Below are 12,194 nucleotides of genomic sequence, written 5' to 3'. Positions count from 1 at the left end.
TTGGTCAAACAGGGTTTTTGACTGGAATATGCCTGAAGATGTTTGTCCACAGTGACATTTTCAACACAGAAGTTGATGTATGAGAGCACAGTCGTGGTGTGTACCTCCATGTCCTGATGTTCAAAAACAGCTCTAATCTGTGCTCTCAATACACTCCTGCAGCTGATGTGATGCCACCTCTGGCCATGTTTTTACAGTCCTTGTGGCTGGTGGAATTCTCTTCCTGCATGGTGTGTATGAAGGAATCAACAGCATGGAAATATGATCTGACAGACCCAGATGTGGTAAGGGGTTTGTCCCACAGTCTTTCCTGATGTTACTGTAGACTTTGTCCAGTGTGTTTTCCCCTCTAGTTACACACTTAATGTGCTGCTCGAATTTTGGGAGTACTGTTTTTAATTCGGCATGGTTAAATTCCCCCAGCTACTATGTGCACTGCGTCGGGATATGAGTTCTGTTGGTTACTTAATGTGTTGTGCAGCTCACCCAGAGCCCGGTTAGCATTAGCACCCCCCCCCCCCCGCTCCTACCGGAGTCGCCGTTTCTGTCGTAGCGGTGAGCCGTGTAGCATGCTAACTCGATAGCCAAGTCCGGTATGGTGGGCTACAGCCAGGTCTCTGTAATTATCGCAACACTGCAGTTCTGAAGACAGTTATTATCCGCAAACTGTAGCCTCAGTTCGGCGATCTTGTTTATTATGGTCGCGCTTTTGTTTCCTTTGTTTACGTTTCCTCCTGGGCTTACCGCTGGGTAAAACTATCCATGGAGACCCCGGAGTCCTGACTGTTTCTCCCGGTATATCATGGAAGCTGTGATAGTCAGATGAAATAATCCTTTCACAGCGGAATCCCGGTCCAGGAGATCCTGACGAATGTCCACGAAAGCCCAACAAACTGTAATATTTACAATAAAAAAATAAAATAAATACAATTAAAAAAAAAAAACGGAGAGAGTGGAGAGCTGCGAGTTGCTGCGTCTATGCACGCCGCCATCTTGCAGATTTTTTTTTTGTACCACAGAATCTCAAAATCTACCACAAACGGTCACATCATTGTTTTTAAATGTTTTTTATTTAATGAGTGATTAATCAATTCTATGTATTATTATTATTATTATTATTATTATTATTATTATTATTATTATTATTATAAGCTGAACATATAAATTATCTTTTTATTAGACAGCTGACAGTTAATATACACTGAACGATCACTGGATTAGGAACACCAGGCAGAATGGCATATTATCACTCATGAAGTGCCCCCATTATGTGGTTATGTCACAATCATTTAAGGCGTTGACCTTTAAATTATAGATGAAATGGCTCTTGGGTATTTCAGTATAAGAAACTCCAGTCCTCTTTAAAAATGTTTCAATGTTCGGCTTTCGAAGTTCAGATATTTTCTTGTTAAGTTTTTATTTATTAATTTCAAACAGGGTGTCAAACCAGCACAGAGCATCACTAACTCACTCATTTGATTACTAAACCAATCCACCTTCTGATTTATTAAAAGACAACAAGAGTAACCAGAGTTTAAGTGACAGGAGGTTAGGATCAAACCCAGGTCCTCAGGACACTTTGCTATTAGTCACCCACAGTGCCGTCCACTTATCAAGTTCAGTGTTTGTGTTTGTAATCACAGTATTTATGTTGCAGTTTTTTTGCTGGCTGTGAGTTTGATTTGATTAAATATAGTAACAATTCTGATTATAAACAGTGAAGATCTGATCATTGTTCTCTCTGCAGGTTGGATAGTTGTGGTGTATCAGATGAAGGTTGTTCTGCTCTGGCTTCAGCTCTGAGATCAAACCCCTCACACCTGAGAAAACTCAATCTGTCTCATAATAATATAACAGATTCAGGAATAAAGCTTCTCTCTGATCTGAAGGATGATGAACATTTCAGACTGGAGGTTCTGAGGTGAGTAAGAACTATTTGAATCCAGTCCAGGAATAAAAGGTTTTAGTTCAATCCACTCACTGTATTGATTAGAACAAGTGTGTGGATGAAAATCTGATGATGACAGTTTGTGTCTCTGGTCTTGTGTAACAATGTTCACTATTAATCACCATCAACATGTAAAAACCTAACTTAATTAAATATCACATCACTGTTTATAAACATTATTTTTTATTCTTTTTAGGTTTTGATGATAAACTCAGATGAAGACGGAGATTAAAAGCAGAGATTATTTCTGACAACAGATGTGATTTACAGATGTGATTAAAACATCTGTACAGGATGTGAATGAGAAAATGAAACTGTGCAGGATTCAGACATCATGACATGAGTGAGAAACTGTAGAAAAGGTTTTAATCACAAGAAGAAAGTGTTTATGATGCTGAATAGACTGTTATTATGATCAGACTCTGGAGAGTGGAATTATTATTATTATTATATCCAGCTGTAACAAAGTGGATATATTTATTATAACAGATTATTATATCCTTTACAAACACAAACACGTAGCTACAAACCTACAAGATCAACATTTCATTACACTGAACATTTTTATTAATAGCTGATATTGACTCATTAAATACATTTTAGATTTAAATCTCTGTAATGTGTTTATATATTTATTCTAATCATACTGTAAGTGTTTTAATACTTTAAATGTTCTAATATTGTGTTTGTTTTATCACTGATGGATTTAATAGTTTATACTTTAACTCAGTGTTTCTCAACCTTTTCTCAGTCACAGCACCCTTTAAAAGTTTTCAAAATCTTGAGTCACCCCAGTCTAAAATGTATTAACTTACACTCTGCATCCCTCGTACCTCTAACACACAAAAACACTACAGGGATGAGACATACTGTGGTTACATTGCATTAAGCTTCAGAAAAATCTTCTCTTGTTAAGAGATGAGCCTGTGTTTGTTTCTGCTTTAAAACATATGCACTATGAACCGATCAGATTTACCATCATTAAACAAGTTTTTATATATAATTATTTCTCAATTATTTGTCATTATACCACTAGCACTGTCTGCATGGTTTCTCTGTAGCTCGGTTATGGCCCTCATACTCAGACTCAAAAGAAACTTTATTGGCATGACATTCGTATTGCCAAAGCTCAGTTACAGAAAAATAACAATAAAAAAGAACAAATATATACAAAACAGTTACATGTACAAAAATATAAAATAGAATAAAATATTAATAAAAACAGTGTAAAAAATAATTAAAATTATAACATTTACCTTCATGAGGTAATGAGCTCTCTCTCCAGGTGAGGGACAGTGGGTGGCCATGTCCCATACACACACACACACACACACACATACTGGTAATTATGGTATATGAGGACACCTGACTCAGTACCTACTTTATGGGGACACCACTTTCCACATATGCTATCAATGTGCAAGTAACTCCCAAAAATGTATTTAAACCTGCTAAAGATACATCCAAATTAGAATCACCTTTTGAATTTAAAATCATGGAAATATCATATACCTGACATTTTACAGCCTTATAGAGACATGACCTGAAGAGTGTTTAAAAGGACACACATGGTTTATCAGCACACACCACATACACAAACACAAACATGAGCAGATACTGTCTTAAGAGGACAATCAAAGGCATAAAAGGACACATAATCTGCCTGTCTTTTCAATCTAATGTAACCAATATTTTAAAGACAGCTTTGTTTTGGCCAATCTGTCATCAATATATAAATATACAGTGCCATCAGAAAGTATTCACACCCCTTCACTTTTTCCACATTTACGTTACAGACATATTCAAAATCCAATTTGAGTAGTTTTATTTTTTAAAATATACACAAAATAGCCCATAATGACAAAGAGAAAACATGTTTTCAGACATTTTTGTAAATCTTTAAAAAATGTAAACATTCAAACATAATAGTTACATAAGTATTCACACCCCTTGATATGGCACTCAAAACTATCAAAAGGGATTTTTGTGAGACTATTGGAAGTAGTTTTCAATAGGAACAACCATCTTAAAAACAGTATCTAAGACACATTTAAACAAAAATATTTGCCCTTCTAAAATGGGAAATTCTGCTTTCTTGCATTTCTCGTACTTATTATAAACATATTATGTTTGAATGTTTACATTTTTTAAAGATTTACAAAAATGTCTGAAAACATGTTTTCTCTTTGTCATTATGGGCTATTTCATGTAGATTTTTTAAAAATAAAACTACTCAAATTGGATTTCAAATATGTCTAACGTAAATGTGGAAAAAGTGAAGGGGTGTGAATACTTTCTGATGGCACTGTATATTTATATATTGATGACAGATTGGCCAAAACGAAGCTGTCTTTAAAATATTGGTTACATTAGATTGAAAAGACAGGCAGATTATGTGTCCTTTTATGCCTTTGATTGTCCTCTTAAGACAGTATCTGCTCATGTTTGTGTTTGTGTATGTGGTGTGTGCTGATAAACCATGTGTGTCCTTTTAAACACTCTTCAGGTCATGTCTCTATAAGGCTGTAAAATGTCAGGTATATGATATTTCCATGATTTTAAAATAAAAAGGTGATTCTAATTTGGATGTATCTTTAGCAGGTCTAAATACATTTTTGGGAGTTACTTGCACATTAATAGCATATGTGGAAAGTGGTGTCCCCATGAAGTAGGTACTGAGTCAGGTGTCCTCATATACCATAATTACCAGTGTGTGTGTGTGTGCCTGTGTGCCTCGAGTTTCCAGGCTGATCCTGAGTTCCTTTGCATTTAAAACAGCATCAATTCTTGTGGATACACTTGCACAAAGTTAGGAATTTAGTAGGATTATAGTCAGGTTTTTTGATTAACTAATTATACCAAACAGGTGATAATTATTTTCATATGTAGGCTGAAACACAGTCATAACCTGAAACAGCTGTGTAGGTGGCTTAAAACTGGGGAAGGAACAGTCAACTCTGCTACAAAGATGTACAGTACAATGAAATTCTTTCTTTGCATATCCCAGCTTGTTTAGAAGCTGGGGTCAGAACGCAGGGTTAGGCACATCGTATGGCACCCCTGAAGCAGACAGAGTTAGGGGTCTTGCTTAAGGGCCCAACAGTGGCTGCATAGCAGAGCTACCTAATTATACTGTATTTTAATTTTAATATTATATTTTAATATTATAATTATAAACAGACAGATTCCATTGATGCTCTTTATTTTGCTATTTGCTTTTTATAATGTGATTATTTGCCTATATAAAGTATAATATTTAAATATGTTTTACTTACTGATTTAAATGATTAAATATCACTATAAGTACCAGTCACTAACTGATTAGTAACTGACAAAATTATATTAATACCTAAATATCAACGTTTTTTTTGTTTTGTTACAAGAATGAATACTTTAGTTATTAAAAGCAGGTAGTATTAAAATTATTTCATCGTTTGTTATGGGTTTATCACCATGTTCAGATCATTAACACTTTGGACCCCCATAAATGTATAAAACCAATTATGCAATTTTGTGATGCCATTACTCCAAATTCCAACAGTAAAATTGTCTTAAAATCACAGTATGAGTACTTGAGTAAGTGTTCTTCGTGAATGTAAGGGTGGTATTTAATAACAATTTGATTTGCTTATTTCATTGGTCTTACTAGAGTAAGTGCTCTTTATGATCATAGTTGTTTCATTTGACAATCTGATTTGCTTTTTTATTGGATTTCAAAATGTGCTTTTAACGCAACCGAATATACACTTTATGTATCAAAATGTACCAAAATCACACCATGAATACTAGACTAAGTGTTCTTCATAAATGTTTGGGTGGCACTTGATAACAATTTGATTTGTTAATTTTATTGATCTTCAAAATGTGGTTTAAACACAACCAAATAGACATTTTGCATAAGTTTGCCATCCCATTATTTCAAATTCCTACAGTAAAATTGATCCAAAATCACACTATGAGTACTAGACTAAGTGTTCTTCATGATTGTATGGGTGGAACTTAATTTATTTATAATTTTATTGATCTTAAAAATGTGGTTTAAACACAACCAAATATACTGTACACTTTACTCAAGTTTACCATCACATCACTCCAAATTCCAACATTAAAAGTGTTTCAAAATTATAATACTACTAAAGTAAGTGTTCTTCATGGTCATAGTGGTGGCATTTGATAACAATTTGATTTGATTATTGTATTGATCTTCAAATAGCGGTCTTTACACAAACAAATACACACTAGTTTTTTCTTTTAACAGAAGTCTGAATTTTTTTTAACTTCTTAGATTGTTCTATATACCGGTTGTAACACACTTTTGTTTCTGCTACATTTTATGTGCATTAGAACTCGGTAGTAATGTACAGTGTATCACAAAAGTGAGTACACCCCTCACATTTCTGCAGATATTTAAGTATATATTTTCATGGGACAACACTGACAAAATGACACTTTGACACAATGAAAAGTAGTCTGTGTGCAGCTTATATAACAGTGTAAATTTATTCTTCTCTCAAAATAACTCAATATACAGCCATTAATGTCTAAACCACCGGCAACAAAAGTGAGTACACCCCTAAGAGACTACACCCCTAAATGTCCAAATTGAGCACTGCTTGTCATTTTCCCTCCAAAATGTCATGTGATTTGTTAGTGTTACTAGGTCTCAGGTGTGCATAGGGAGCAGGTGTGTTCAATTTAGTAGTACAGCTCTCACACTCTCTCATACTGGTCACTGAAAGTTCCAACATGGCACCTCATGGCAAAGAACTCGCTGAGGATCTTAAAAGACGAATTGTTGCGCTACATGAAGATGGCCAAGGCTACAAGAAGATTGCCAACACCCTGAAACTGAGCTGCAGCACAGTGGCCAAGATCATCCAGCGTTTTAAAAGAGCAGGGTCCACTCAAAACAGACCTCGCGTTTGTCGTCCAAAGAAGCTGAGTGCACGTGCTCAGCGTCACATCCAACTGCTGTCTTTGAAAGATAGGCGCAGGAGTGCTGTCAGCATTGCTGCAGAGATTGAAAAGGTGGGGGGTCAGCCTGTCAGTGCTCAGACCATACGCCGCACACTACATCAAATTGGTCTGCATGGCTGTCACCCCAGAAGGAAGCCTCTTCTGAAGTCTCTACACAAGAAAGCCCGCAAACAGTTTGCTGAAGACATGTCAACAAAGGACATGGATTACTGGAACCATGTCCTATGGTCTGATGAGACCAAGATTAATTTGTTTGGTTCAGATGGTCTCAAGCATGTGTGGCGGCAATCAGGTGAGGAGTACAAAGATAAGTGTGTCATGCCTACAGTCAAGCATGGTGGTGGGAATGCCATGGTCTGGGGCTGCATGGGTGCAGCAGGTGTTGGGGAGTTACATTTCATTGAGGGACACATGAACTCCAATATGTACTGTGAAATACTGAAGCAGAGCATGATCCCCTCCCTCCGGAAACTGGGTCGCAGGGCAGTGTTCCAGCATGATAATGACCCCAAACACACCTCTAAGACGACCACTGCTTTATTGAAGAGGCTGAGGGTAAAGGTGATGGACTGGCCAAGCATGTCTCCAGACCTAAACCCAATAGAACATCTTTGGGGCATCCTCAAGCGGAAGGTGGAGGAGTGCAAAGTCTCGAATATCCGCCAGCTCCGTGATGTCGTCATGGAGGAGTGGAAAAGCATTCCAGTGGCAACCTGTGAAGCTCTGGTAAACTCCATGCCCAGGAGAGTTAAGGCAGTTCTGGGAAATAATGGTGGCCACACAAAATATTGACACTTCAGGAACTTTCACTAAGGGGTGTACTCACTTTTGTTGCCGGTGGTTTAGACATTAATGGCTGTATATTGAGTTATTTTGAGGGAAGAATAAATTTACACTGTTATATAAGCTGCACACAGACTACTTTTCATTGTGTCAAAGTGTCATTTTGTCAGTGTTGTCCCATGAAAAGATATACTTAAATATCTGCAGAAATGTGAGGGGTGTACTCACTTTTGTGATACACTGTATATTAAGCTGTAAAGAGACAATTTACCCTCTTCAACGCTTCGCAGCTGTATTACTGTAAAACAGGGTTTAGATGTGCAGTAAAACATTAAGTGCAGATGGCGTGACCGCGGTAAATACTTTCACTTTCAGGAAGAAACAAGATGAGGCGTATTTATTTACAGAGTGCTTCTGGTAGAACAGGTTATACATGGAAACCTTTTGAGAAAAAACAATACAGTGAAGACAGAAGAAAGCAAACACAAGCATCCAACCTGATCCAGCTTATAAAATTATGATTTATAATTATATTATGTATTACATTATTATATTATACTTTCTATCTCCACTATAAATTAGTGGAAGTCAGTTCCAGTACAAATCAGTTCCATTATTAAATAAAGTTCTTATAGCTAAAACATTTCAGAAACAATTTTATTTAATATCTTAATATATGATGATTAATTCATGTTAAAAACTATGCAGCTCTCTTAAATCTTAAAATAGAATTTAATGTTCCATTTTAGAAACTGTGCATGTTGGTCTATCCAGCTAACCTAACTAACTACAGTATATAACTTGTTAAGATAATTGTGAGGTAAAATGCAAGAAGAGCATGAATAAAGCTGACCAACATTTATTTTATGGTCTGACCTAGTGTAAAGCTAGTAATAAAGTCTTCTTTGTTACTTACAGACAAAAGAGATTCACACACACACACACACATTATGAGTTTACATTTCATTTATGTTTATGCCATATCGAAGATGCTTTAGGTGTGGCAGTATTCAATCTAAGAAACTGAGGGTTAAAGGCCATGTTCAGGGGCCCAATTTGGCAGTAGTGGGACTTGAACCAACAACCTTTTAATAGGTAATACAGTACCCTAATTGCTAGACTACCACTGCCTATTGAGTTAACATGGACCACAGAACTATGGAAAGTGGTTCTACAGAAATAAAAAGATAAAACAAATATATTATTATTGATTTTTAAGTTAACATTCTAGTTCAAGAGGTTCTTTTGTCATTTCAGCTTTATAAAATGAAATAAAATAGTGTATATAATAGTGTTTATATAAGTGGTTGTTTGTTATGATGTGACGATGCATTTTGTGCTGGTGTTCATGTTGAGTTTGTATATTACCATTTTTGTTAAGTGTGTTGTGTTCAATTACTTGTTTGTTGTGTTATTCAGCACAGTTGTAGGTGTCTGCTGTATATCAGGTCTGGTCTTTTTAAAAAAAAGACAAGGCACACTTCTGATCTGGGGGTGGGGTGGTATATATTGCAAAAAATGCCAATAAAATGATTTAAGAACAGTGTTAACTCAGAATTAAAGGAGGAACTGTATATGTATATATGACAAATAAAGTATATCTTCTTCTTCAAGTTGAAAAAAGGCAGAAGGAGAAGAAAAAAGCTGAGGAGAAAGTGGGATAATAATAGAAAGCTTTAGTGTGTTTTTCTCTAAACACACTAGCTGAAGTACCTGGTGACCCCCCCCCCCCCCCCCCCACACACACACACCTACACACACACACCTATACATGTTTGTTTCTGAAAGTGAAAGTGTTCACTGCGGTCAAGCCAGCCTCCACTTGAAATGCATAGTAAAATGTAAATATAAAATGTAAATCAACCCCACGTTGTTTGTAAAGATGTGCGTATACTAAACATTACGGTAAAAGCGTCTGGCAGAACTGATTCAAAAAAAGAGTCATTGACGACGTAAATGTGACCAGTTAAAAATATATAAATATATCAGTTATCAATAAATAAACAAACCAATTTCTTCCTGCAAATTGTTTTTGGGATACAATTCCAGGCTTTGAAAAAAAAGGGTTGGTAATAATAATAATTAATAATTAATAATTTAATAATAATTTAATAATAATAATAATAATAATAAATACATTTAATTTGTAACACACTTTACATTTGGTACAAATCTCAAAGTGCCATAAGATAAAAGACATCATTACAAAAAATAAGCAATAAAAAATAATTATAATAAAAAATAGCCGCAATCACTACATTAATTAAAAAAATATTCGTAAGTTCTGCTAAAAAGAAAGGTTTTGAGTCTCTTCTTAAAAGTCCCAACCGTCTGTGGTGCCCTCAAATGGTCCTGGAGGGCATTCCAGGCGAGGGGCAGCAGAACAGAAGGCCCGATCACCCATGGTACTGAGCTTGGTTCTTGGGGGGAGAAGGCGATTTGAGTTAGTAGGATCGGAATGAGGTTTGAGTGGTGAGCAGTTTTTTCAAGTAGGTGGGAGCTTATCAATAAATACACTGGTGAGTTAGGAGGGAGACCTTGTATTCAATCCTAACAGAGATGGGAAGCCAGTGAAGAGAACGTAGAATCGGTGTGATATCCTCTCATCAGGATCCTAGCGGCACTATTTTGAATGCTATGTGATCTATGAAGACTTTTGTTAGAAATCCCAACGAGAAGTGCATTGCAGTAATCCAGTCTGGAGGAGACAGTTTTCAGCATCTGATAGAGTAAGAGTGGGACTAAGTTTGGCAATATTTCTGAGATGATACAAATATATTAAATAATAACTGGACATTATGATTTTACTTTAAATTTAAAGTAAACTAAAATGTAATCTAAGCTCTTTTCCATTTTAATTTAGATTGTTATTAAATAGAATAATCTTGATTACATGAATTGTTATTGTTATTAAAAGGATTCTACTTGTTTCCACAGAACAATTCCACTTCATAATGATAGTACACCATCTTTAGTTTACACTTAGTTAATATCAAGACATTCTGATGTATCATTTCTAAATAAAGGCCTTTATATTGTCACATATCTATTATTTTCAATTTAGACTGTAAATAAAAGGAATCCTCCTATTATTATTTATTATTATTATTGTTGTTATTATTGTTATTATTGTTATTACTATTATTATTACTACTTTTATTATTATGTAATAAACATATTGTTGTTGTTGCTGCTCTTGTTGTTTACATTTATGTTGTTGTTTTGGTTGTAATCATTCTCCCTAATAATATATTTTATATTGTTTATAGTATATTCACTGCTGGACATTCATTACTAGTCTGTGTATTTTTGTACTCTGTCTGTATTTACTTACCTAGGTAGATTTTCTCTTATGAAGTGGAATTGTCTTGTGGAAACAAGTAGATTCCATTTAATTACAGTCTAGAGTGAAAATAATAGAAATGTAAAAATATAAAGTGTAAACTACAGATGGTGTACTATTATTATAAAGTGGAATTGTTCTGTGGAAACAAGTAGAATCCTTTTAATAACAATAACAATTCATGTAATCAAGATTATTCCATTTAATAACAATCTAAATTAAAATGAAAAAGAGCTTAGATTACATTTTAGTTGACTTTAAATTTAACGTAAAATCATAATGTCAAGTTATTACCAACCCTTTTTTTAAAAGCCTGGAATTGTATCCCAAATACAATTTGCAGGACGAAATGGGTTTATTTATTTATTAATTTTTTAACTGATATATTTATATATATTTTTTAACTGATGTAGTCACGTTTACATCGTCAGTGAATTTTTTTTTTATCAGTTCTGCCAGACGCTTTTACCATAATGTTTAGTATACGCACATCTTTACAAACAACGTGGGGCTGATTTGACTGAGCATTTCCAAGTGGAGGCTGGCTTGACCGCAGTAAGTATTTGGAGCGTCCACACCTTCACACGGAGCTTTAAAATCATTTAATCTTTTATGTCTACCTGAGAGAACATGTTAAATATTCCACCGATCACTACAGGTGAGATTTATTTCTTACAGTAAACGATCTTTAATATAAAACTAAGAGAAATAATGAAAAGCTTCTCAGTATCAGAGCAGAACTCTGGTATCGTTCCGTCTTTAGTACCGTCAGTTTCTTCTCTACATTTTACTTTTAATCATCATTAAGCTTTTTATTTTAGTACAATTACATTATTACTGAATGTGTTTATATGTAGTTTCTGTAAATGAAATTACTTTTGATCTTTATATAAAATTATTATTAGGTATTATAGTTTACATTAAAATGACTATATATTATTTATAGCTATTAAATATTGTAGCAGACATACAGTAGATCTAATGATACTTTACATTCATTCCAAACCATGTGTGTAATAAATGTAATAAAGTGTATTAATAAAAAGCATTAGCTGGAGTAACCAGATAGTCATTCAGCAGGGCTGTTTATGCTCATGATTAATAATAGTTCAGTTTCATTCTATTTTCTTCTTTTACTATAAA

The 12,194-nt window shown here is 34.7% G+C and overlaps 1 protein-coding gene across 1 annotated transcript in view; it reads left to right on the top strand.

Annotated features, from left to right (window-relative positions):
- The window catches only part of LOC134316967 (NACHT, LRR and PYD domains-containing protein 12-like), a 175,526-nt gene extending 173,279 nt beyond the window's left edge, over window positions 1-2,247 (top strand). The window contains exons 17-18 of the mRNA XM_062997557.1: window positions 1,748-1,921; window positions 2,145-2,247. Coding sequence (XP_062853627.1) covers window positions 1,748-1,921; window positions 2,145-2,151 — 181 coding nt within the window. The 3' untranslated portion in view covers window positions 2,152-2,247. The remainder of the gene's footprint in view (window positions 1-1,747; window positions 1,922-2,144) is intronic.
- The last annotated feature ends 9,947 nt before the right edge of the window (window positions 2,248-12,194 follow it).

Source organism: Trichomycterus rosablanca, chromosome 1 (assembly GCF_030014385.1).
Source record: "Trichomycterus rosablanca isolate fTriRos1 chromosome 1, fTriRos1.hap1, whole genome shotgun sequence".
Taxonomy (NCBI): domain Eukaryota; kingdom Metazoa; phylum Chordata; class Actinopteri; order Siluriformes; family Trichomycteridae; genus Trichomycterus; species Trichomycterus rosablanca.
Note: the sequence above shows the minus strand (reverse complement) of the source record. Positions and strands in the feature narration are given on the sequence as shown.